Source organism: Citrus sinensis, chromosome 5 (assembly GCF_022201045.2).
Source record: "Citrus sinensis cultivar Valencia sweet orange chromosome 5, DVS_A1.0, whole genome shotgun sequence".
Classification (NCBI taxonomy): Eukaryota; Viridiplantae; Streptophyta; class Magnoliopsida; order Sapindales; family Rutaceae; genus Citrus; species Citrus sinensis.
This window is the reverse complement of record NC_068560.1, coordinates 30,489,677-30,515,978: the sequence shown is the minus strand read 5'-3', so window position 1 is coordinate 30,515,978 and position 26,302 is coordinate 30,489,677. Positions and strand designations below refer to the sequence as shown.

Here is a 26,302-nt window from a genome sequence, read left to right as displayed (position 1 = left end):
ATTTAAATACTTAGATAAAAGTTGAGATTCTTAATTTATTGTAGTTAAAAATTTGTCATTAATCTGATTGCGAAGTATATATATAGGGCATGATGCATGCAATCATGTGGATCTTTAAGGTCGTGCATGTAATTTAAGAGTTGGTTATAACTTTAACATATTTATAAATACTTGTTATTGTAAGTTAAAAGATCAGTATTCTCTAAAATTTTTTATCAATTGAAGGACACAACACACAATCTTCAATTCAAGAGTGTGCACACACACACCCCAAAGTAGCATTATTAACATATAACTAAAGTCCATATTTCGAGATTAATTGAAAGCAACACATGCATTTAACTAGTAGTGGGGGACGTTTGAGTGGTTTCCGACTTGGCGTTACACTAACGTACATGTGCAAGCATCTAATAGATGAGTCTTCATTGACACTTATGAAATGTTGTCTCCTCCCTCTAAATGACTAAATTCATCATTAATCAGCACCGTCCTTATCAACTCTATAAGTATGTCATCTGATCAACAAACCCACAAAGTTGGATATGTGTTTGTGTATGTCGTCTGTATGCTGCTATTGCCAACACAAACACACACAGATAAAGCGAATACAATCTTTGTTGAAGGAACAATGAATGTAAAATTCCACCTGTGCGTAGCTGGTAGCTCGATTGAATGTAAATGTGTTTCGTAATAGCTGGAGTGATAATATGGAATGAGAGTTGGTGTTTGATGGGTGAAACCTTTCATCTCCATTCAAACTTTAAAGAAAAAAAAGGCGCCTGTAGAATGAAGGTAAAAATGAACGAATTATTCTTCCTATATATGTTGCCCTAGACATCCATTTTCCAATTAATTCCAAGTATGCCACCATTTCTGTTTTTATACATTGTATTTTGTACACTTAAAAAAGAATCTGTTTCAAATAGTCAACCCTAAGAGGGGGAAATAAGTGGGAATTTTCCCAACTCTACTCATCCTTATTAATTCCTTCGACTAATCATATTATCTTCCCCAAGAAGGCCTCTTCACACTCTTCTTCGCCCCGTATCAACAGTACCATCGATCGCAAGTCATCAATAATATTAATTCTTGAGCACAATTAATGGAGTTTGATGATAGTACATGTCTTGGTCTCGGGATCCAAGGGGCACTGCCACAATCTGATGATCATGATCATCAAAAAAAGAATGGTAAGAAACTAATCTTGAAAGACGATCAATTGTTACCATCTCTTACGTTAGGGCGCCGATCGGAAAATACGTTGAAATCAGCTACAAAAGAGAAGGAATCCACCGATGTGCTCCAACAGGCTTCTTGTATGAGTATGAGTATGAGTGCATTATCATCAATTTCTAATTCAAAGGGAATTAGGGATCATCATGAAGACGAAGGCGGCAGTCCGAGGAAGAAACTCAGACTTACCAAACAACAGTTCGCAACTTTAGAAGATACCTTCAAAGAGCACAGCACTCTCAGCCCCGTAAGTATACCATCTTTCCTTTTCTCTTGATTAATTAATTAGTTAATATTATTAAAAGTTTTATTAATTTTATATTTATATATACCGATTTTTCTTATCATGTGTATTTTAGAAGCAAAAGCAAGGTCTAGCAGAAAAGTTAAATCTAAGGCCGCGGCAAGTAGAAGTTTGGTTCCAGAACAGAAGAGCCAGGTTCCTTAAATTGGTTTGCAAATCATATTATACATGCGTGCTCTTTTGAAGTGGTTCGTATATATTCTCATGTCCTTAATTTGTTCTCCTTATTGTGTAGGAGTAAGTTGAAGCAGACAGAAGTAGAATGTGAGTTACTGAAGAGATGTTGTGAGAAACTTAAGGACGAAAATAAGAGGTTGCAGAGGGAGGTGCAAGAGCTTAAATCAATGAAATTATCAGGGGCACCTCTTTATATGAAGCTTCCTGCTCCCACTCTTACCGTATGCCCATCTTGTGATGAGAAGCTTGACGGTGGCGATGGCCGTGATGTTTATGGTGATGGTTATGGTGACGGTGATGGCTCCAGTACTAGTAGAAGTTCTTTCACTTTTGGATCAAAGCATCTTTACAATTCTTTCACCCACCCATCTGCATTTTGCTAGCTTTATACATTCACGGGCCAAAACACTGTTATTTTTGTTCGTGGCTTCTCTCTTGTATGTACATATATTTGTTTTGAACTAGTTTAGTTGATTCGCGCATAGACTCTCTATCTCATGTCCAAATGTAATCCGCTAAATTTTAAAAAGATGTTTGTGAATGGATTATTTGATCCTTTTTCTTTAAGAAATTCAAAGGTTATTGATGTTGATTCAGTTTAATATTGTTGTTGGTTCTGGGAAGCAGCTACCCTCTATATTGTGTTATTATTTTCTGTACTAATTAAAGAATCTATGATTTGATGAACAAAAAAACATTGGATTTCGGAAAATCTAGCAATCTCGTATTTACATGATTTTCTCGTCACACATATGTTTCAATCAACTAGGATAATAGTGATACAAATATGTCTAATAATAGTTATACACATATGCCTAACGGTGAATGAATAAAGAGTATTGCATAAATCTTTTTTTTTTTTTTTGGTTTTGACCACGAGGTATCCTGGGGAGGGCCCCAACTGTGGGAATCACCTTTAAGCTCGTACCACAACCCAGACTAGAAGTCACCGCTCGAACCGAGAGGCACAGGTTCTCCCAACAAAGGCGACTTCCCTGCGACTCAAACTGGGGAGCAAACCCAATCAAGCCACTTAAGGGGACTCCATTGCCAGTGGAGCCAACACTTTGTTGGTGTATTGCATAAATCTTTAATTATATTTAATATGGATCTAGTGTTGAGTATTCTTAACTCTTCTAATATTCTGCCACACATGCATGTATAGTAATATATGATTTTTAAAAAAGAAAAAGAAAAAAGTTAGCTCAGTTATGAATTCAAACCCTAATTATATACTTACAAATATGTGAATTCAAAATTAAGTCCAAAGAGAATCCAATCCTATATTGCTGAAGAAGTCAATAACGATAGGAGGATTGGCAAACACCCAGCGTCCCTAACTATTCATGTCCGGATCTTCATTCCGATAAGTTCTACTACCATTTGATTGCACGCTCGCAATTAAGAAATTAGAACAATTTTCTTAATTAATGACCTTGCTTTTTTTTTTTTAAGTAGCATAACTGAAAATTATATTCTTTGGATGAGGATTTTCAAATTTGTTATGAAATAATTATAATTTTATGGATGTTCATCAAAATAATCTTTTGTCTCTTGACCGAATAATTCTTCATCTCTTCTCCACTATCTCATAAGAACTTATCACTGATGATGTATCCATTTACTAATCATTTACTTCATTTGTATGGTTATGTTACTATAAGAGGAGGACTTATCTCTTTATTTGTAAATACTTCAGATTAAATAAAATTCTGCTCTAAACATTATATCTATAATCTGTGCTCTTAATTGATAAATAATTTCACAAAATCAAAATTTTACCAATCAAATCAATTAGCATATACTTCGTAAAGTTTGATTATTGAACAGGGCATTTAATAACCGACGACCAATGCACTTTGGCACGAAGAACAAATTAATTGACATCCTACCTATTAAATTAGTAGTCATATAAACCAAAAGAAAAAAGAAAGAGAGAGAAAAAAGTTATCATTGAGCCTCTCTCTATTATTGAGTCAAATGCATGCTTGCAACAAATTAATTGTCATTTAGGCTACATGCAAATATCTTGAAGACCCAAGGAAAACGACTCTCTTTCTCACTGGGCCTATCTCTGGGCCCAATTTGTGCTTAGGCCTTCAGAGTTCAGACCAACGTCGACAAACAGGTATGATTGCATGGGATCTATATTAGAAAATTTACAACGGTTCATAAAATTAAGGGAAAAAAAAAACTCAAAATTGAAAGCCGGTGACCGTCACTGTAGAATTATCACATCATTTTTCGTACTGATCCAACAGTGCACATGAAGACGAATTATTGATGTAGATGGTATCCTAACTTGCCTTGTCGACGTGATATCTTATCATGATCAATATCATGGTGCAATCTATATCTATTTAGGCTTCCTTGCATTACTCTCTCTTTATTGGTAATTGATTGCCAGCTTATGGCCAATAAACTTGTGGGACGGGTAGCCTTTCTCTTTAATTTTTTCCCCCCTTAAGCTTTTAGCAAGGGATCTTGGTAAATTTCTCAAAATAAATCTTCTGCGTGGCCATAAAATTCATTTCGTATTTTCTTTTTCTTCCCCTGAACTTGTGGTCGATGCTGACTAAAAATAGTTGGCTGCGTTCGGGTTTCCACCACTTGATAATTCACTACCACGATCAAGTTGGCGAGAAATCAAAATAAGCTCGAGGGGACAGCTGCGTGTGGACTTCACTTTTCTTGCCACATTTTGAAAGGATTTTTCTTGGATTATTTCTGACGTTGAATCTCCAGGCAAGACCAAGTCCACGTACATTCATAAAAGCCCCTTATAAAGATGAACAGCACATCTCTCATTTAATTACTTAAGTCAATCCTGGCTCCTGGGTAGTTACGTGTCATTTCCTATACGTCTAGCCCACTATAAATTGATTTCATTTCGTGCACTTTCCATATACGCAAGCTAGCAGCTCTTTTGGAATTGGGGAATCTGTTCCGTCCGTACTTCATATTGCTCAATTACCTAGCTACCTTTTCTCAGAAGAATGATGAGGCCAGCAACAATGATTCGAAGCGCATGCTTACGAAATTTTAGTCAATCTTTGCGGGTTGGTTCTGCTTTTCTCAAGGTTTGCTGTTAGGCTTTTCACTTTAGTCAAGATATCTTGGACTTGGAGTTTCTTCTTAATAGTCAATAATTCAAAATTGCGTCAAGTTTGAATCATTTAACCAATCAACGTTTTATTTCTTTTAAAGTTGAAGTTACTTAACACATTTACCTTCTTGAACTTTTGTAGTCTGGAGATTTCTGTAGATACACGTCCCAGGCTGCTGCTTCTCTGCAACAAGTTTGTGAACCATCTGCTTACAGGTAACTGTGTGTTACAAAAGTGCAAATAAATGTAAACCATCTCTACAGCATTATTTCAATGCTTTGGTTATAAAATAACAGCAATAATGTACACTCGATGTCCGAACCATGCAAATGAATGAGTTCAATCTGTAATGCTCTCCATTTATGAATTCTGTGCCTTGGTTTGAACAACTCCTATAGCTTGAACTGTTTGTAACAATGGTAAGATATCAAGGAGCGAAGGAATTATTTGTAAATTGTGTACGTATCTGTTCTCTTGCCCTCCCTGTAATGTCCTTATGATTTTTGCTTTTGTTCTTTAGCGACGATGAGAGTGCTGATCATATGGACTGGGATAACCTTGGCTTTGGTCTTACACCAGCGGACTACATGTACACCATGAAATGTTCTAACGACTATTTTGAGAAAGGACGGCTGAGTCGCTATGGAAAGATTGAGTTGAGCCCTTCTTCAGGAGTCTTAAATTATGGGCAGGCGAGCTCCATATCTTTCTTGATCCATTATTTCCTGCTTTAATGACCCAATTGATTAGTTTGCAGCCGTTTTCAAATTGGAAACTTTACATGATTAGTTTTTCACAAATTGGTTTCTGGCAAATTAGATTCACAACTTCAGCCAAGTTTAAACTAGAACTAGTAATTTTCTTTAAAAAGAAGAACATAGCTAACCATACAATATCTACACAGGGACTCTTTGAAGGTATGAAAGCATACAGAAAGGAAGATGGGCAACTCATTCTCTTCCGTCCTGATCAAAATGCCACCCGCTTGCAAACTGGTGCCGAGAGAATGTGCATGCCTTCTCCCTCAATTGATCAATTCATTGACGCTGTTAAACAAACTGCTCTTGCCAATAAGCGTTGGGTAATTAACTTTAAAACATTTTCTTTGCAACGATTTTCGGTTCCCGTTTCACTTCTTCTTGTGATTAGTTAATAAATTGAAATTAACAGGTTCCTCCTCCTGGGAAAGGGTCTTTGTACATAAGGCCTCTACTTGTCGGAAGTGGTCCTATATTAGGTTTGGCTCCGGCACCTGAGTACACATTCCTTGTATTTGCTTCTCCTGTTGGTAACTATTTCAAGGTGGCTGCTTTTTCTCATGAAACTTACTCCGGCTTTGAATTTTAAACAGGAGAGTTAATATTAATCTGTTGTGTGATTTAGGAGGGTTTGGCCCCCTTGAACTTGTACGTAGAGGATGAATTTCACCGTGCAACTCCTGGTGGAGCTGGAGGCGTTAAAGCCATATCTAACTATGCTCCAGTAAGCGAATACTTCTCTCTCATGCTCTTTGCAAAGAAGTTGAATGATCACAACACTACCTTACCAGCCATTAGTTTAATTTAACTTCTATGGAACTAGTTTTTCTTTTTATAAACTGTGATGTCTTGTTTGCCGCCAATTGTGAACTTTTTTTAAAAAAAAATTACGTTGTAGCTTAACTAAGCTTTTATATATGTAGGTTCTGAAAGCAATAAGCAGAGCCAAAAACAGAGGATTTTCTGATGTCTTGTACCTAGACTCAGTGAATAAGAAAAATCTTGAGGAAGTATCTTCGTGTAACATTTTCATTTTAAAGGTACTGTTAAATTCAAAATTCTGGACCTTATTTCTTATATCTTTGCTTTATGTTGCACTCTTTTCCCATTGTTTATCCTAAAATCTTTTCAGGGCAATATTATTTCCACTCCTGCTACAAGTGGAACCATTCTTGCAGGGATTACTAGGAAAAGCATAATTGAAATTGCTTCTGATTATGGTTTCCAGGTACGATATCCTTTATTATTTGGAACCATACGTTAACTGACGTGTTGTACATCTATTTCCTCTAAAATTTTACACAATTGGTGATTTCTAGTTTTGATAGCAGGATTTGGTAATCTCTTTTCTTTTACTCATCAACAGTCATATTTTATCGATTCACCTTGTATCTTATGTATCCTTGGTGCATGCCTTCTAAAAACATTCAAATTGGGTCAGGTCGAGGAACGTACAATTCCAGTCGACGAATTGCTGGAGGCTGATGAAGTATTTTGCACAGGAACTGCAGTAGTCGTTGCTCCAGTAGGCAGCATAACATATCGTGGAAAAAGGTAACCAATTACATTACATACAGTGACTGCAATTTCTCTTGCCACTACAAGAACTAACTAATGACATTTAAAGAACAAACATCAAGCAAAAGCGTGGATAATACTTGTGTGATCACATACTGCTTACGTTTCTGCAGAATTGAATTCAAAACGGGAGCTCAATCTGTGTGTCGGGAACTATACTCGACCCTCGTCGGAATTCAAACAGGTCTCATTAAAGATAACAAGGGCTGGACATTTGAGATTAATTAGGCAGTACACATTCATCGGGTATGCAGTGAACAGAACAGAAGCATGCGCCTAACTTCAGCTTGAAGCATCATCGGATCTTCTAGTTGTAAACGGGACGTTCATATCAGAGCTCAGGCGACTTGCGAGTAGCCAAGTGTAGATCTTGTCTGATAATATCCAGTCTGTTATCTTGAAAGCTAAAACTATCTGAAAATCTGTAATATAGCTGATTGTTTGAGAATTTAATGCAATCCCAAATGTATACTTGCTCGCACGTCATATAGAATCGAAATTCGATTTTTAATGGAGTTACATTTGTGTTTTTCGTCACTTCCACCTGGGTCGGGTCGGCCCATGTCCTACATGGACCAGTAAAGAAGTAGAATCGGAAATGATTTCCTTCTCTGTTAATATGTGATAATTAAAAAGTCCTGAAAATCCACAAATTGGGAAGTGCGGTGTAAATGAGGTCAATGGAAATTTGAGCAAAGTGATGAGCATTATTCACATCCGATTTAAATTCAAAGGTGTATTATCCAAAAAGGTCATCGGATAAGCATTTGAAAGTCACAAAACAAAAATTTCTAAAAATGAGAAATGAAGTAAATTTATATCTAACACATAAACATTATTATTTAATTAGTGCTACATATCTTAAATTTTTTATCCCAAAATACTATCATGAATGATTTGTTATTCATCAATTGGTTAATAAAGAAAACATAATTAATTTTCTTAAATCTTATAAAAAATTACCTACCAATTAATGAATAACATGTCATTTATGATAGAATTTAGATTAAAAAATTTAAGACGTACATCATTACTCTTCTCATTTACAAACATATCAAATAGGATTAAACATCCATCTCATAAGTGGACTATTTCTTTTTTTTCTTTTTTTTGATAGACATAAGTGGACTATTTAAATCTTCTGTTATGGAAATTTCTAAATATAAATGGAGTTGAATTTTTTTATTAATGTCTGCCTTAGACTGGGTTTGGCTCTTCGAGAAAGCAAAGATAACGACCTGAGTGATTAGACTGGGATTTGGGATTGGCTTTCTTGACGAAGAAAAGATAATGATCTGGTTCATCAATTATCAATCATCGTCCTCATCAGCAACACCCTTGATGCTTATTAATATAAAGCTACGGCAGCAGCTGCTGTAGCCATGAAAGTATTCCATTTCCAATAAAAATATTATTGGTTTTATAGTAAGTCGGATTCTATTAAACTATATAAATAATATGTTCGAATAATCGTATGAGAAAATGTATAATTAAGAATATTTGATTATATTAAAATTAGAAATTAAATAAAAGATAAAAAAAATACATATTCTAATACAATCTATTAATAGTTATACTGTATGAAATATATACTTTTATTTATCTTTTAATTTATTTCTAATTTTAATATAATTAGAAATTTTCTATTGAAAACCCACTTTCTCTCTTTATATATAAAGGCAAGAATTAATCAATGAGATATACATTCTGTAAGAGCAGATTCTACTCCCTCGGGTCAAGCAACAAATCAAGAGAAATCAAGTCAATAAAAGATTACGCAGCAGTCCAAATAAATTATTAACCCTCGTTTCACATCAAGTGTATTCTTTATATACGTTCCATCTATTCAATAGTAGGAAGGTAATTGGACAAACTTCATAGCTACCAACGCCTCCTTTTTTTTTTTTTTTTTTTTTCAAAGATAGAAGTCAGCCAGTCAGAGAGAGACTTCCGTGGGCCATTAATAGTATTGGACCCATTAATGCTGCTTTTACTCTTAATAAATAATTGGATGCGAAGTGATATGGAGTTGTTTTAATTTAATTAAAATTTTTAATTCGAGACTTAAGAATATAATTATGTTAAATATTTATTATGAATTTTTTAGCGCTCTAATGGTTCCACCCAGTTCAAATCTAAATTACTCGAGATTTAATATAATTTTTAAATATCAAATAATTTAATATATAAAAAAATAGGTGCGACTTGCAAATTTTTTTATTTAATGGATCGTCTCATTATCATATGACCCTAAGAATTTATCAAAATAATGAAAAATACTTTGTGATGTAACGTATAAGATATAACTAATCAATAAAATAATATGGTGTGCAATTTTTTTTAAAAAATTCTGTCATAAATGTGTCTTGGTCCTATTGGAGAGTTTTACATCCCTATAACATACGTACAAAAGATTTTCTACAAAATAATAAAATACTTCTCAAAATTCAGTATCGACGACATGTCTGATGTGGAATTATGAGCAGAAAATGAAACATTGAAGTTGGATGGATATGTTTACGTTTCGCCAAGTCTTGCTTATCCCTCATATTTAGTAATAAACTAATAACTAACAAGAGAAAATGTTAATTCTCTAAACACAATCTACAAACTCCATATTTCAATTTTCAGGCAAACCTAACGTGGTCACTTTTTAATGCGTGTAGAATTCTTCTGTCTTATGTGTGTATATATATTTGCCGCTTTGCTTCTGCATTTGCAAATTCTCCATCCTTCTCTCTTCTCGGTTATTAACTCTGCCAAAAGTCGTGAACACTGTTGCAAATAACAACACAAGAATCATGATTCTAAAGGATGGTGCTGCATGCCTCCGCAATTTGATCCACTTATTTCGACCTGCTGCTTCTTCTTTGACGTCCAAGGTCTTTTTCTTTTTTCTTTTTTTTTTTCTCTTTCTTTTATTGATTTCATATATGTTCATAATATATTGCCTGATAAATCATCGTAGGGCAGAGATTTTGATAAAAGGTTCCCAAATCAGAATGGTAGTTTCAGTACCGCAAGTTATTGTCAAGTTGCCTTTGAGGTTTAGTCGTAGGTTATTCTATTCTTAGTATCATGCTTTGAGAAATAAGGGTCCGGGATAGAGCTGCCAGTTAGGTGATGTAGCCCCCAAGTTTAAGGAAATTATTATTATTTTTTTTTTTGGGCAGCTTGGAGCTTGCTATTTCTGTACATCTCATGTTGCCTCTCTGCAACAACCGGGCAAACCCTCTGTTTTCAGGTAACACATATGACTATCGACAATGCAGCTCGATAGTTTTGCTAACATAATTAATAATATCACACTTGTAAAACGTTCTTTCTTCTTTAGTCTTTACTTTTTAATGCTTTTAAATTTGGCCTTATGTTATTGGATGACGATGCCAGCAGTGATGATGAGTACGCTGATTTGGACTGGGATAATCTTGGATTTAGTATCAAGCCCGCTGATTATATGTACACCATGAAATGTTCTAAACACGAAAATTTCAAACAAGGACAGCTTAGTCGGTACGCAAACATTGAGCTAAGCCCTTCAGCAGCAGTCTTAAATTATGGACAGGCAAGCTCCAAATAAGTTCTCCAGAAACATTTAGATCAGACAATTACTTGTATTGTGGATCCTGATGAGTAAACCGGAACAAACAATTTTGTATTAATTGAACTAAAGACTAGCTGTCTATTGACAATTGTTTCTTAAGTCAATATATTGACCAATATCGTGGTGTTTGAAAAAACATTCCAGGGAGTGTACGAAGGAACAAAAGCATACAGGACAGAAGATGGGCGTATTCTTCTCTTCCGGCCAGATCTAAATGCTTCCCGTATGAAGATAGGTGCCGAGAGGATGTGCATGCCGTCACCCTCCGTTGATCAGTTTGTCGACGCTGTGAAACAAATAGCTCTTGCTAACAAGCGTTGGGTAATGACTAATGATTATGTCAATTAAATCCTCCGTGTACAGTATATGGTCGTCGAAAACATATTTGTTACTGCAATAACTTGTCTTAATTTAAAACACAACTGCATGCCATAGGTTCCTCCTCCAGGAAAAGGCACACTGTACATCAGGCCATTGCTCATAGGAAGCGGCCCTGTGTTGGGTTTGGGTCCAGCACCTGAATACACTTTCCTCGCATATGCCTCCCCTGTCGGAAACTATTTCAAGGTGAATTTTATGTACCATTTTAAACACAACGCATTTCAGATCAACTGACGGGATTATTTGATTATTTAAATATTTTAATACAGGAAGGTTCGGCACCACTGAATTTGTACATTGAAGAGGAATTTGTCCGTGCTGCCCCCGGCGGCGCTGGAGGGGTAAAAGCAATCAGCAATTATGCTCCTGTAAGTGAATTCTCTCCAACACTCGTTAGAGAAGCTTGTAGTCGTTGTCATTTCATCAACACCTGAATTTCACCAGGAATCAGGAAAGCTAAAGCTCAGTCATGGATTAAGGTTTTTGCGTATCCTGTATGTTTTCACGCGTTATCTTTGCCTGCAGGTTCTGAAAGCATTAATCCGAGCCAAGAGCAGAGGATTTTCGGATGTCTTGTACCTTGACTCGGTCAATAGGAAAAATGTGGAGGAAGTCTCTTCTTGTAACATTTTTGTTGTAAAGGTACTGTCCTGTTAATTGAAACATACATATGATATCACAAGCAGTCTCTTTGCTTTCTTGATCGAATGATGTGCGTTTATTAAAATCATTCCAGGGCAATGTAATTTCAACTCCCGCTACAAATGGAACTATTCTTGAAGGGATTACCAGAAGAAGTGTAATTGAAATTGCCAGGGATTATGGCTATCAGGTGACGATATATCTTCATTTTTCAGCCTATAAATCTCAAAAAAGGAGCATATTAACTCTTAAAAATTTTAGAACTCGTAACATATTCCTTTTGTGACAGGTTGAGGAACGTGTTATTCCTGTGGACGAACTGATCAATGCCGACCAAGTATTTTGCACTGGAACCGCTGTAGTTGTTGCTCCAGTGGGCAGTATCACATATCAAAATAAAAGGTACAAAACGTAAAGTGGGACAACGTGTTACAACTTAATTTATATAATTTTGCCATTATCTAACTGGTTTTTTCTCACGCGATTTAAACCTACGCAGAGTTGAATTTAAAACAGGGTCACGCTCGGTGTATCAGGAATTGTACTCAACTCTCGTAGGAATTCAAACGGGTGTTATTGAGGATAAGAAAGGATGGACTGTGGAGGTTTAAAAATCAAAGTTTAAACACCAATAATGCTATGCTTACTTACAGAATGTCGTTACAAAATGCTGTTGGCCCCATATTATGTAAGGTAAAAAAAAAAGTTTCCATGTATTTTTAAATCCCATCAAAGCTGCTCTTAATAAATGAAAGAAATATGAACATTAACTCGTGTGATTTGAGATGATTCAATTTATATATATACATATATATATATATATATATATAAGTTCATACATTGGTCGTATTAGTAAATAGAACATGGAAGTTTGAAAAAAAAAATACAAAATAGCGAACTATGTGTTTATTCACACCCGAACATTCTCCAAGATTCATTCCGGATCCGAATCCCCTTCAATCCAATTTGGTCAACCAAAATTAGAACCAACTAAATTAAATTGGTCAACGACGAGCGAGAAATTCTATTACTGAGTCATCAGTCAAGTTAGTACTGACTTGACTTCTTCTTGTTCTCATTCTCAAAGAGAGAGCCCTACAGTAGAAGTACTTATTCTCCTCTATATCTGTTTTTTTTAAAAAAAAAAAAAAATTTGGATAGTATTCTCTATATCTGTTTAGCTGCTTTTTATTTTGTAATTTTGTTCCTCTTTTAATAAAAGTTCTGCGCTTAAAATAGTTGAAAGAATGTGACTGAGACGATTATGCATATAATTATCGGTACTACCCTTGGGTTTATTTTATCATAATGTTTTTATATCCATTTATCTCAATAGAATTGTTTTAATTAATCAGTGAATTAAAATATAATTATCTTTATAAAACAATACTCTCTCCCAGCACCACAGGCCAGCTAGCACAAGCCCTACTAATCATTTTGTGTCGAGATCATGAATGACATATGTTAGATCAAAATATGAAAGATGCAAACCCACGAAAAATATAAGCTCAATGAAATTATTTTATATAAAATAACTCAAATATGTTCTCCATAAGAACGGTCAAGATACTAACAATTCTGACTAAAGCGTCTAAATGCAAGACACGATAAAAAAACTAAAAACGTGATTCAACAAAGAACAACCTAGGTCCATTCTTTACAAAGAACGACCTAGGTCCATTCTTCGCAAAGAACGACATAAGCACTTAGAAAATATTTCTAAGTAAAATGCCCAAAGGGCGAGTCTTCGACAAAGTGCCAAAGACATGATTTAACAAAGAATGACCTATGTCTATTCTTTATAAAGAACGACCTAGATCCATTCCTCGCAAAAAATGACCTAGACACTTAGAAAATATTTCTTAATACGCCTAAAGGGCAAGGCTTTGGCAAAATATCAAAGGCATGATTTAACAAATATAAGTACAGAATGCACTTACAGGCAAAATGTTGCAAAATCAATCCTCTTTGTCATGAACCAATATAAGTGCTGAATTTAAGTTAAAGTTCATTAAAGGTTAATAGCCCAAAAACATGACAAATGTCCAAAGATTACTTGTTATGAACAAGCTTGACACATAATGACATGTGTCTTTATGCATGAGTTTTGCAGACACTTGTCACTAAGACAATGCCACGTGTCATGATGGCACCTTCACCTCATGGATCAAATTGCCTATATAAAGACCAAGACTCCCCATTTGAAGGTAAGAGAAAAAGGGTAAGGAAATGTTGTCCTTCTCTCTCTAAATTCTCTCTTTACAATCAAATTTAAAAGGTTGACTTGAGCGTCAGAGAGTTATTGCCGGCAACCCCGGCACCCTTTGATAATTGTTTCTTTTTGCAGAATAATTAACGACAAGGAGACATGTAATTTGAAACACTCGCCTCAAGGAAAAAATAAGCCACAGAACTGGATTTTGAAAAAAGTCCAAAACACAAAACAATCGCTGTACATTAAGCAAAAAATTTGCATCAACAACATCATCAAAATATTTGTTTATTTTTTTAATTAGGCAAAATATTTGAAACTTGCTCTGTATATGCAACGGTTCTATTATTCTGTATTCTTTGTTATTTACCTAAAACGATGATTAAAGTTTCGGGTAAAACATAAAACCTTTTTTTTTAATTTTATAAAATAGCCTAGTAGAATATCGATAGATTTACAGAATGGAGGTGGCGTAGATCTATAAAATTATATAAATCTCTAAGAAAATAAGCGGGATTCCAAGTAACTTTTAGAATAACTCAAGGAAATAACAATCATGGTAACCATCAATTTAGCCGATTGGTTGTTTCATTTGACACGTTAGTTTTACAATTAAACAATACAAATTAAATGAATAAATGTAATTCAAAATCTCTACTTTGTGTGTTTTTCTTTTCAAATGAGCAATTAATAGTAGTTTATTTTGACCAAGCGGTTGACTTCACATTAATGAAGGCAGCGATTAGAGTCCCCATAGATGGGACTCAATCCTTAATTATAAAATTGAGTGGTGGTGAATTTTCTTCTATAGTAAAGTGTATATATCAAAGGATTAAAAAAGGATCTCCTCGGACAATGATTTGGAAGATCTAAAACAAAAAGTAATGGTGTTTACTAACAACAACATAATGAAGGCAGTCTATTACTTTAGATTAATCCGAATTCGAATTCAAATCCAAATATACCACTCAATTCTCATTTAATAGTATATATAATGATAACAACGGCAATAACAATAATAACAACAACAACCAGACCCAACTCTACAAATAATAATAATAACAATAATATAACAAGATTCAAAGGGCCTTGTAATGAGTAGATTTTTATAAAATTATCAGTTATATATCTTTAAATAACACTTATATCAAATATGCTATAACACTTTTCACGTATATTACTCGTATACCCTAAGTTTACAAAATACTTATGCCGTCCACCAATCCGTTAACTGCATTTAGAAAGTTAACATAATTGTGGTAAATTGACTATTTCACCCTTAAAACTCAAAATGAGGTAAAAAGATAGATTTACCCAAAAAATTAACATAAATTTTCAATACACAATTTTTTTTAATTTTGTTATTAACAATAAATTTTTTATTAAAAAATATGATGGTACATATTATTAACGATTATTTGTAAAAAAAAATATCCATATTATATTATAAAAAATTATTAACAACATATTATTTACAATTATACATATTTTATCATAAAAAATTACATTTAGAGTTTGGAGGAGTAGATCTTCAAAAATTTAGGTTAAATTTTAGAGGGGTAGATTATGTTGTAAAGTAGTTTTTTTTAGCAATTATTAACAATTATCCGATTAATGGGATGACATGTCATTTTTATCAATATATATCATATGACATGTCATTTTGTACTAGCTAAATGAGATGACATATCTTTTTTTTAATCAAAGTTTCTTCTATCTTAAAAGACTAGATTACCCTTATGATGACAGCGCTTGCAAACGGCAGTTAACAAATTGATGAACCGCATAAGTATTTTGTCAATTTAAGGTAAATGAGTAAGATATGTAAAAAGTATTGTAGTACGTGCATGTTTGGTATGGCTTATTTAAGAGGAATAAATGCTTATTTAATCGTATAAGCACTTTTTAAAAATTTTTAAAGTGTTTGGTTATTTTTTTAGTAGAGTTTTTTTAGCTTAAATAAGCTAATTTACCTCTACTAGCAAAAGCTCAAAATTTGAGCTTTTGGGAGTAGAGGTTATAGAACTTTTCTAAAAATATATAATATAAAAAATATCACATAGTTTAATGGTTCAAAAGTACTTTTTTTATTGCAACCAAATATTGTGCAAATTTTAATGTACTCGCAAGCGCACGAATCTATTGTAGTATAGACTAATGGTGACGAGTGTCGATCCCACGAGGAGGTGGATTTTAATTATATATAGAATTAATTTTGTAAATGGGTGGTTGGAATTGTGGTGGAAGTGATTTAAATTATTCTAAAATTAGAATTGAAATGACGATAATAAATTCTAAAATTGGACTTGCAATTGCGAGAATAGATTGAAGATAATTCTATTGAAATGACGTACTTGGGTATTCGGATCCGCATCAACATGCATCATGGGCTAAATATTCCTTATTAATGCCAATTAAATCATGAGGGGGGAATCCACACCTCATGAACCACGCTCTAATCAATATGGTGCTAAGGGCTTATCGTGCCAAATAATAATAACCTTGTATTAGAGGGCCGGTGAAACCAAGGCGGTACTAGACAAGATTAGTATTATTTGTCGACGAGAAGTCAAAACATCCACAAAAACTAGAGGGGAAGAGAAAATAAATTTACCAAATAAAGCCCATGACACATGTTGAGACTTCACCTTCAACCCAAGCTTGAAAGAAAATTAGCCACTCATAATTGAACTAGGGGCAAAATGGGAATTTATTAAAATACGAAGAAAATACAAGATGGAGAGGGAATTACAGAAAACAGAGTCCAAAAATGGATTCAGAGATATCAAATTAGGGGGGAGAGACCCCCTTTTTATAGATACATGGAGTAAATCATGGCCATCAGATTAAAAACAGTTTGGACGCTCAGGATTGCGCCACGTCATCAATCAACAGTCCACGGTTTGACCATGCGGATGAACAGTAACACGGTTTGACCCGACTTTGAACAGTAACGCGGTTTGACCCGGATGAACAGTAACGCGGTTTGGTTGAAAATAATCCTGTGTGATGCATGCACCGTACACGAGATTTTTCGTCCACTGATATGCTGCCACGTCACTATCAACAGTACATAAGAATTTTAGTCCAACAGGATCGTGACACCTCATCAGTCAATGCCACATCATCGGTCAATGCCACGTCATCATCCGTCTATGTGAACAGTGTTGTGAACAGTAACGTAGACAGTACCGTACACGTGAATAGTACCGTACATATGAATAGTGCCATTTTTCCTTTTATGCTCCTCCTAAGGTTTTTGATCGTCCTGAGTTCAAAAGTGATGTCCGTTTTGCCGTCTGATTTCTCTTTTATTGTGAAATGACTATAATGCCCCTAAAATACATAAAATACTTAATTAAAATAAAACACATGTAATTAAATCACAAGAAGGTTAAATACATAAAAGTAAGGGTTGTTAGTAAAACTTGAAATGTAAAATGACGGTTTTCTCCTTTATAAATATGCATTTTCTAACACTCAACACCAAACACCCAATGACTTTTTGTCCAAAAGCTCTATTGGTATAAGCTCTATTACTATAAGCTCTATTGTTATAAGCTCTATTTAATAAGCTGTACCAAACGGAGCCTACGTTTAATACGGGTGTCATTTAAAACTATATGACTGATAATTTTTTTAAATTTTTTAATCCAAATTTATTAATGGGCCGACAACCATTTTACATACCCGTAACCAACCTGATAAACCCTAAAGAAGAAAGAAGAAAGCTCAGGTGACGTGTTGCCGCTAACAGTGATGGCGGTTCTGGCGTCTTCTACTTCTGTGCCTGTACCAGTAGCAGTGTCTTTCACTCCCAGTGCCAAATTTCAGGTACCCTTCTCCTGTTATTTTAATATATATTTGTATTTTTGATCGATTATCGATCGCCTTCTTTCTTTCTTCTTTTTTTTTTTTTTTCAAATTTCTAAGTGGGTAGCATTTGTTGGTTCATTTCATACGTACAGATTAAGAAACTGTCAGCCCATTTCCGCCACCAAATCCTTTCGAAATGTTCAATAACAGCGCAGAGTGGCGAACCAAATAAGGCCAAATTGGAATTGGGAACTGTTAAAAAGAGGCTGTGGGATGCTGTTCCCAAACCAGTGAAGCAATTTCAATGGAAGAAAGCTGAGAATACACTGTTTGAGAGGTTGCTTTTACTTGGAAAGAAAGCGCTCAAGTGGTCTCTTGTTACATTCTTCATCTTCAGCTCCTTATCGGATGTTGTATTTTCCATCTCTACAAATCAAGAACTGATGATTCCATTCGGTCTCCTTGTTGGCTGCTTGTTGTCTGACTTTTCCAGAGAGACATTAAACCAACTTTTTCCTGTAACTGAGGTATAATTATAATTAGCTTCTTATTCATCCTGTTCCTCTGCGTATGCTTGATCTTTTTCTGATTTCGTTTTGTTGTTGTTCAACGACAGGGACAGGGACAGGGACAGGATCAGGAGCGTCAACTTTTAAGCATCAGTTGCTTCTTTGTTCTTGTCAAGTTTGTCTCTGCTTGTTTTGCGGTAAAACAACGAGTATTCCTCTTGCACGTTGGAAATGGTGGATTGTTGCAAGCATTGTGGCCCGTTATGCAAGTAATTGAAAATGATAAATCCAGTGAAGAGAATTCTAATTCTACGTCGAATCAAAATGCCACTTAGCCCGTAGGATGCGGAAGGTTGAATTGAGTGCAATTTTGCTGCTCCTGTACATCAAAATGTATGCTTCATGTCTCTCAATCGTTGAACCATTGACGCTAACTTTTGTTGCTTGACAATGCGTGACATTTTTGTTCCATAATTCTTATATTTTTAGTGTTTTAATTTTCTATGTGCAGCAACTTTGTCTTGAGGAGGTTAATATCTCTCCAAATGATGTTGGGCGGGGCCCCAATTAAAAAAAAAAAAAAAAGGCTCAAATTCATCTATATTTCGGATGTACCAAAAAGTTTCTAACCAAAATTCTGAAGCTTGTTCAAAACCAGGCGTCTATATACAACTTTGTTTTTTCTTTTCACTTCTTTCAATCCTCGAGAATTCAAGAAGGTACATGCCTTTCTTACTTCACTCTCTTCAATGAATCATACAACTGTGCAAAACCGACAGCTTTCCACACCCATGCATACCAAAAAAAATCTGGGTGTAAAATTTAAAAAACAACAGAGAAAGAGCTAAAGGCTGATCTGCATACAAATAACTGAATTCTGCATCCTGGTTCTACCTTCTGTACATTGCTTGTTTCTGTACAAATATATTCAACCAAATAATGCATCAATGCACCTTTCACCAGCAAGGACAACCTGAATTTTGATGTTTCATGATGGGTAGACCTAATTCACTTTGAAATGGGTCCTTGTCTATCCATATAGCAATCAGCAGTCCCAGTATCATCTACTTGCTGTTCGGCTGTTCCAATCTCTGAAAAAGTAAGACAGAGACAACTGAATAATTATTTTTTGATCTGGGACAGAGGGAGTATTCCAACACTTGTTTTCAGTCAAACCTGCTGTCTCTGCCTCTGAATCTCGGATGCCATCCTGGTCCCTTTGCTGGTCTGCTTGTCTAACGTTGCATAAATCCAAAGAAATTAACCTGAACTGGCAATAAGCAGATTTCAGCTGTTGATAAATCTCCTCCATCCTCCCACCCTGCTCATCTTGTTGATCCATTTGCGTAAGAACCTGTGAAGAAATAACCCATCAAACTTGGAACACAGACACACATAAGCGTACAAAAATAGAAAGGAAGAAATTTCCATGGTACCTGTGCAGCAATCTTCTGAAATGAAGGAAAAAATCGTTGTCTACAGTACTCATTGAATAAAAGAGTGCCAACAATAAGTGGAATAGTGAAACCGGATGCAACTGGTGACTTTTTAATCCCAAAGATTCCAAGAGCTATAATTTGTGTCAATACCAATGAAGCAATTATTGTCTTGTGAGCAATAGGCCAGTATTGTCCCCCATTTTCATAACTTTTCTCATACACATTTATAATCTGGAAAAAGCAATTGCAAGATCAACACTAGCAAAAAATACACACACAGAGAGTAAAAGCAAAAACAAATAGCTATCCATCAATGGTTCTGAGCAATACTTTCCATTCCCTTTTTACAGATGCACAAAGTAAATGCAGCACTAGAATAGAGATGAGTTTCCAATAAGAAACTTTCATGTGATGATTAATAAACAGAGAGGCACTTTTTCGTTAAACCTTTTCAATCGTTTCATGTGAAACGAACTGAATGATTTGGTTATCTGTCTACATGTTACTAGGTTAACTTCTTACATAGGATGAAAAATACCGATAAAAAATAAACACATATACGACATGATGACATTAGCCACCAAGTATAGTCCTAAAAAATAAACCTGCAACAAGTAAATTTCACTGTTGTCTGTAATCTGCAAACTTGAACCTAGACAGATGAAGATAATCTATAGCTCTCTGATAGCAGCAACTAAAAACATGTCAAAATAATGAAGTAAAAATAACCAAAGCTACTAATAGATTTTTTCAAAAGAAAGAGAGGGGGGGGGGGGGGGGGGGGCTACTAATATATCTTCTCGATGGTCTGGAAACGAGAAAGCTGAGAAAATGATTGTTCAACACAACATAATTGAGTTTCAAACTGACACTATGAAACAAATTTTGAGGTGTCCACTGAACCCAGAATAAAGATCCACATAGCTGCGCTCTATGGAGTTTTTTAAAAGGGGGAAAAAAAACACACGATTCAAATAAAAAATTTCACTAAGCTCAATTGTTAATGGATAAAAACTCCAGATGACAGAGAAAAAAATGATTATATCTTTATCAGAGACCATTGATAAAGACCATTAGCACTCTCCTTGCACACAATCTGAAGAAAAGCATATAAGAATTGAAGAGGGAAGAACGTATAGACTTAGATTTTAAGATTGGAAATACAAACCTGGTTTTTGTACACGAGGTAAGCAAGTACAAAGTATATCAGCAAGAAAGGCAATATCAAGGGTGCCATAACTGAACAGATGAAGCCAAGAAATCCAAACAGGAGGAGTCTTGGAACTTCTGTTTGATATGGGAAAGATAGAGTGCCATTCGGTGGATTATTTTTTATTCTGCATATAAACTTTTTCAGAATGTTCCGGAGAAGAAAAAAAGGCTGCATGATTTCAACAGACAAACTTGCCCAACCTGAGGTTAAAACATAAGTCATGAAGAAGCCAACCTGCAGCAATTCACACGTGAAAGTTTTAATTAGAATTATATTTTATGTTTTTGAGATACTGTGAAGGAAATACAGGAACTACAAAATTCTTTTCATTAGATCAGTCAAATTACAGAGGGCTAGATAATAAACCCTTAATGATATCAGGAAACTTGTAATCATTTATTAGATATCTTCCTGATTAAAACTGGTTAAACACAACACTTCTATAGATTCAAATTATAATCCATGTAAGTAAATGCCTCAGTCATCATTTAGGAAGTCTTTAATCAGGCAAAACAGAAACAAATGGTGCGCTCACATAAAAGCCTGCATCAGAATAACATTAATAGAATGTGGTTGATATATGAAAAGAATTGATTCATTTCAAGAACCATGGAGAGATCACCTGATTTGGTATCGCTTCAGCGAGATGTTTGGGTACATCTTTGACACTTGACAACTTGGTCAACTGCCCAATAACGGAACCCGATAAAACATTAACAAAGAAAACATTCCAAATTGTGAAGTACAAAACTTTGATGCATGCACTTTTTTTCCTCCCACTATGTGAGACAGATCCCTCAATTGTGGAAAACACCATCATTGTTGGTGGAGCAGCATACAGAAATAAAATCAAAATGACACTTGGTAGGTAACCTGTTACCACATGGCTGATGAATTTCCTGCATATATAAGCACAAGAAAAGTTCAAAACAAGTTCATCTATAGTTCAGAGACTGTCAAATAAACAAGTATGCTTTTTCTTCATCAGGCTATTCTCTGAAAATGAATGATGTGTTGGACAGGAAGTAGGATCCATATAACCCTATGTAACCTTTTTATTGATTAGAGTCTTTCCACCAACATCCTTAAAATCATACATTACTCATTATCAAGTTAGTTTGCACGGAACTTCGCATCAAGTTTGCTATGTCCAATATGTTTAGCTTGACATATCCTATCCATGTTCTAGACCAACAGGTGTGCCATGTCCAGAATGCATGTAACAGATGACAAATAAAAAACAAATAATCCTTGCACAATCACTGTCTTGGTATAATACTTACTTTTTAAACATTCCTTTCAGGAATGGAAAAGCATGAGACAGCTGCTCAAGTTGAGTCAAGCTTTGCACAAATGTTACAGGAATAAGAAAAACAAACATGAATGCAATAGAAGCCACGAGTACGGCTATTTTGCGAATCCACAGTTGTCTATATGGTATAGAAAGGTTTGACCAAAGAACATCATTTGGTTCCGGAGCCATTTCTGTTACCCATAACATGGGATTCTCCGAGTGAAGAATTTCTGCAGCAACAACGGCAGCATAGCGAGTCTTGAAACAAACAAAAGCAACTGCATTCTCCTGCATAAAGACCAATATATATATTAGAACACAATGTTGCCCTGTTCCCAGATTCTGTAAGCTTACCAGCTCACATTTACTTGAAGATATGGTCCAAGATTTCAGACCACGGCAGCATATACAAGACTTACATTACTCCATCTATATATATATATATATAGAGTAAATTGAATAGAATTGATCATAGTTATAGAGGAAGCAAAACAGAAATGAAAAACTAAATTTTCAGGAGCAACTCTATGAGAAATATGCATCACAATTACTACTTATAAAGAGCAACAAAAAGAGAACAAGAAAGACATAAAATTCATGACGTTCATGAATATCAACATAGTCAAAATAAAATCAAATAGTTCATACCACATAAATGATATTTACACATCTATTAACTGTGGTAGCTCTTAACCTCCGACATGCGTAGACAACATGGGGATCAGTAAAGGCTTGTACCACATTTATGCCAAAACTGAAACTAAATAGGTAGTGAAATCCTAAGAACATTACCAAATATAAGTTGTAGACAAACAAAATACTTAAAAGCATAAACAGGTAAATCTAGAACGAGAAAAATCCCAGTCTGTAAAATTTATAAACAAATTAATAACCTACTAATAATGTAATGCATTCATGCAACCAAACTAAAGCCCACATTACAGCGATGCCATATCAAGAATTGCCGTTTACAAAATGTTGTTATCTAAAGGGGGATTGGAATTTAGAATATAGGAAAATATAAGCACATTCAACATAGGAACTGAAGATCCAGCAACATAACAGATCCACATGACTTGTGTACCATGTGACAAGTGAAAATAATAGCTTTCTCAAAATGCATAAAAATCTAGGTACATAATATTGTTGACCATTTTCCTTATGAGCTCAAGCTTTTCGAATTAATAGTTGTTTGACATGGTATCAAAGCTTAACCGAAAGTTTTTATGTTGAAATGTTTGAAAACTCCAGATTAACTAAATAACAACACAGAATATTATGGGTCACAGAATTGCTACAGGTACAGGTTTAATTTTGGCCATGCAGAAAAGGAAGCATGTTAGTCTTAAGTAGCATCATCAGGCCTTTTCTTAGACGTTTAATCAGTTGGGACAAAATCTATTCAACATGTAAGAATATCCAACAGAAGCTAACATGTTGATAGCAAAACCATTAAGGTTGAGAAACAACCATGACGACGGTAGAACGCAAATTGTAGCTGAACTTGTGCCAAGAGTTTTTACCTTCTCAGTTGCTAAATTCGAAATATCTAATCCAATGTTCCCCCTAACATTATCTGGTTCATTAGAAAGGATTTCAAAAGAATTTGGAGCTCCACAAAAACATGGCAGTAAACATGGTTTAGACTTTTGCTCAGCAGAAACACCCTTGAATACCCGGCAGATCTTCTCCGCATCATTCTACCAAAAGAAAAAAGCATGGTCAGATATCCAAATTGAAAATGTCAGATATTTCCTAAATTAATTCGCTTTTCTAAATACTGTGACCCAACAACTTTTTGAGTTACTCTTTCTCCAGCTATTCTGCTACCATTCAAAAATGTATGGTCTACGATCATACTTATTGGCATATTAAAAAGAAAGAATGTTAGAATGACTCTTAAACTAATTCCAATGTCTTCATAATCCTGCATTACATATCAATATAATAGATCAACCCCGAACTCTATGGCTGTCGATTTGATCATATGCTGATTTGAGGAAGTCGAAGTCAACATATTGAGATCCAATGCTTCCAACGTCATCTATTCAATCTAAATTATTTACACAATTAAACTGTAACATTTAATCAAGAGAATAAAAATGCATGAAATTCATTTAGTTTCAAAACCGATTTTGGAGACACAACAGAATAGCTAAAGAAAATTCTGATCTCAAAAAGCTATTTAACAATAAATTTCTGATGAATACTTCACCATCAGAAATCACTCAAAGCAAATGCGCACCATCAGTCTCTGAACTCTGCTAGATCGATGAACCATATGGTGTGATAGGTAGCTTGGTGCATAATATTTCATGAAGAATTCTTTCACAGACTCACTGTATGATTGTTCAGCAGACCAAGGAACAGCACGGACAAGAACTGTAAAGTGACTTGGATTTGGAGGAGATCCGGTAATATATGCCAATCTTGTTCTACTGATGCTTTTATGCTCCTAAATCAATTGATTGAGGAAATATTCAAAATAGTAGACTTGTTAAGAAAAATCACTATAATATAATGTAACTACAGAGAGGAAGATGAGATATACAGGTTTTGAATCCTTACAAAGTAAAGGAGACCACAAGCCGAGCAGGTTATGACGTATAAAGCAAAACAATGAGTCCAAAGCCTGACAAAAAGAAAAACAAACAATAAGTAACCACTTCTCTTTTATGATGTATTTTACCACAGGTTCAAAACATTGCACTGACATCACAGTTGAGAATGAACCCTCTCCCCCCCCACCAAAAAAAAAAAAAGAAAAGAAAAGTGTAGCAAGGTTTTTAAATTTTGACTTCCTGAAATTGATTTTGTCAATTTTCTCTCAACCTCTTTTACTGCAAAACTGGAAATCAGAAGAAACAGGTTTCCAAGAAATTCCATAACCTAGGCGAGTGTATGTAAAGTTGTTGGTATGGATTGGAAAAAAAGAAAAAGAAAAAAAAGTCCATATGCTTGTGGGTTCACCAAAAAATTATATAGAGCTCCTACCATTCTGAACTTTCCTTGACATTTGCAATTGTGAATATTTCCAGTGTTTCTGAAGAAATATCATGATGGATCATTTCTTTCCCATAATAATTCACCGGAAGCACTAGAAACATGCAAATGACAGCAGCGATGCAGAAGATTCGAATGCTGTGGAAAAAAAATAGCACTGAGGATCAGTAAAACTACAACAACACGAAAAGTTTCTGGCATATGTAAAGTATTGGGCAAGGTTTAAATCACCTGAAAACAATAATCCTGACGAAAACCAGAGCATCCATGCCACCAAGAGCCAATATATCATCTTCAGTTGTTTCCCAAGCCTTGACCACCCAACTTGGGGAGGGCAAATACCGCAGCAAGCTCGGAGGATAATTTTTTCTTTCACTGGCCAATGCAAGCCTCGGTCCAAAATACACATTTAAATTGCCCGGTTGTTTTCTCAATACCGAATACAGCAAAAACAGCAAAACGGCTATTGCTGAATTGATTCCAACAGAAGTTAAGAAAGCAGAAAGCTCCATCCCCTTCCAATTTATCAAATCAAATTAACCAAACATCAGGTTTTCTAACAAAAATCTATGACTATCTCAACAGCAAATCTTTCTGCAAAAATCCTGAGTTTATGTTCGACACACAAGATTCTAATTCGCATTAAACAACATCAAACTCAATTTCCGCAGAAGAATGTCAAAAAGGGAGTAAAAAAGGAGCACCTGTGCAAGTTCCGGAGCCACGAAAGCAAAGAGACTTTGAAAGCGCTGAAATTGAATAGTGAAGTTTGCACCAAAACTTAAACTCCGTTGCCACGCTTTGCGTCCACTTCACATAAAGCAGTTTGCATAAATTAGAAACCAGAGAAACCGAAAACGAAAGCCCCAGAAATTGCAAGCATACTTTTTTCTTGTCGTTTAAAATTTAAAAGAAGTTGGGTTTTACTTGAAAGAAAGGTTTATGTTCGCCATTACATCGAACACGTAATTTGTTGATACACGGAGAGAGAATGCAGGAATGCCACGTTGTCACCTTAGTGCGCTCTATCTG

The 26,302-nt window shown here is 35.0% G+C and overlaps 5 protein-coding genes across 11 annotated transcripts; 4 read left to right on the top strand and 1 right to left on the bottom strand.

Moving 5' to 3' along the window:
• The first annotated feature begins 540 nt into the window (after window positions 1–540).
• On the top strand, window positions 541–2,321 carry LOC102615117 (homeobox-leucine zipper protein HAT9-like). Its single transcript, XM_006472289.4, has 3 exons — window positions 541–1,480; window positions 1,593–1,672; window positions 1,773–2,321. Exons 1-3 carry the CDS (start codon window positions 1,103–1,105, stop codon window positions 2,095–2,097), a joined length of 783 nt encoding a protein of 260 aa, XP_006472352.2. The 5' UTR covers window positions 541–1,102; the 3' UTR covers window positions 2,098–2,321.
• Window positions 2,322–4,612: 2,291 nt separating this feature from the next.
• LOC102614611 (branched-chain-amino-acid aminotransferase 2, chloroplastic) lies at window positions 4,613–7,694 on the top strand. Of its 3 annotated transcripts, none has more exons than XM_052442613.1 (10): window positions 4,613–4,773; window positions 4,963–5,036; window positions 5,342–5,513; window positions 5,726–5,902; window positions 5,992–6,123; window positions 6,205–6,303; window positions 6,503–6,619; window positions 6,712–6,807; window positions 7,021–7,133; window positions 7,271–7,694. In XM_052442613.1, the coding sequence occupies exons 1-10, from the start codon at window positions 4,711–4,713 to the stop codon at window positions 7,383–7,385; spliced, it is 1,158 nt and encodes a 385-aa protein (XP_052298573.1). In that variant the 5' UTR covers window positions 4,613–4,710; the 3' UTR covers window positions 7,386–7,694. The 3 variants fall into 3 exon arrangements, with proteins under 3 accessions (XP_052298573.1, XP_006472350.2, XP_006472351.2); XM_006472287.4 differs by having other exon boundaries at window positions 4,614–4,794; XM_006472288.4 differs by lacking the exons at window positions 4,613–4,773; window positions 4,963–5,036 and adding an exon at window positions 5,056–5,240.
• Window positions 7,695–9,869: 2,175 nt separating this feature from the next.
• LOC102614136 (branched-chain-amino-acid aminotransferase 2, chloroplastic-like) lies at window positions 9,870–12,554 on the top strand. 2 transcript variants are annotated; one of them, XM_006472286.4, is made up of 10 exons: window positions 9,870–10,039; window positions 10,331–10,401; window positions 10,551–10,722; window positions 10,906–11,082; window positions 11,197–11,328; window positions 11,412–11,510; window positions 11,668–11,784; window positions 11,879–11,974; window positions 12,074–12,186; window positions 12,284–12,554. In XM_006472286.4, exons 1-10 carry the CDS (start codon window positions 9,959–9,961, stop codon window positions 12,393–12,395), a joined length of 1,170 nt encoding a protein of 389 aa, XP_006472349.2. In that variant the 5' UTR covers window positions 9,870–9,958; the 3' UTR covers window positions 12,396–12,554. The 2 variants fall into 2 exon arrangements, with proteins under 2 accessions (XP_006472349.2, XP_006472348.2); XM_006472285.4 differs by having other exon boundaries at window positions 10,548–10,722.
• A 5,108-nt stretch (window positions 12,555–17,662) lies between these two features.
• On the top strand, window positions 17,663–19,021 carry LOC102613051 (uncharacterized). Of its 3 annotated transcripts, XR_008054766.1 has the most exons (4): window positions 17,663–17,830; window positions 17,965–18,339; window positions 18,429–18,714; window positions 18,833–19,021. XR_008054766.1 is itself a non-coding variant. In XM_052441528.1 (3 exons), exons 1-3 carry the CDS (start codon window positions 17,756–17,758, stop codon window positions 18,654–18,656), a joined length of 672 nt encoding a protein of 223 aa, XP_052297488.1. In that variant the 5' UTR covers window positions 17,663–17,755; the 3' UTR covers window positions 18,657–18,831. The 3 variants fall into 3 exon arrangements, 2 of the variants coding, with proteins under 2 accessions (XP_052297488.1, XP_006472345.2); XM_052441528.1 differs by lacking the exon at window positions 18,833–19,021 and having other exon boundaries at window positions 18,435–18,831; XM_006472282.4 differs by lacking the exon at window positions 18,833–19,021 and having other exon boundaries at window positions 18,429–18,831.
• LOC102613639 (CSC1-like protein RXW8) lies at window positions 18,906–26,302 on the bottom strand. Of its 2 annotated transcripts, none has more exons than XM_006472283.4 (13): window positions 26,156–26,302; window positions 25,975–26,080; window positions 25,502–25,785; window positions 25,262–25,408; window positions 24,836–24,899; window positions 24,513–24,722; window positions 23,791–23,967; window positions 22,257–22,555; window positions 21,596–21,872; window positions 20,929–21,207; window positions 19,758–19,991; window positions 19,498–19,675; window positions 18,906–19,412 (listed from the first exon to the last, which is right to left on the bottom strand). In XM_006472283.4, the coding sequence occupies exons 3-13, from the start codon at window positions 25,780–25,782 to the stop codon at window positions 19,330–19,332; spliced, it is 2,229 nt and encodes a 742-aa protein (XP_006472346.2). In that variant the 5' UTR covers window positions 25,783–25,785; window positions 25,975–26,080; window positions 26,156–26,302; the 3' UTR covers window positions 18,906–19,329. The 2 variants fall into 2 exon arrangements, with proteins under 2 accessions (XP_006472346.2, XP_006472347.2); XM_006472284.4 differs by having other exon boundaries at window positions 26,198–26,249.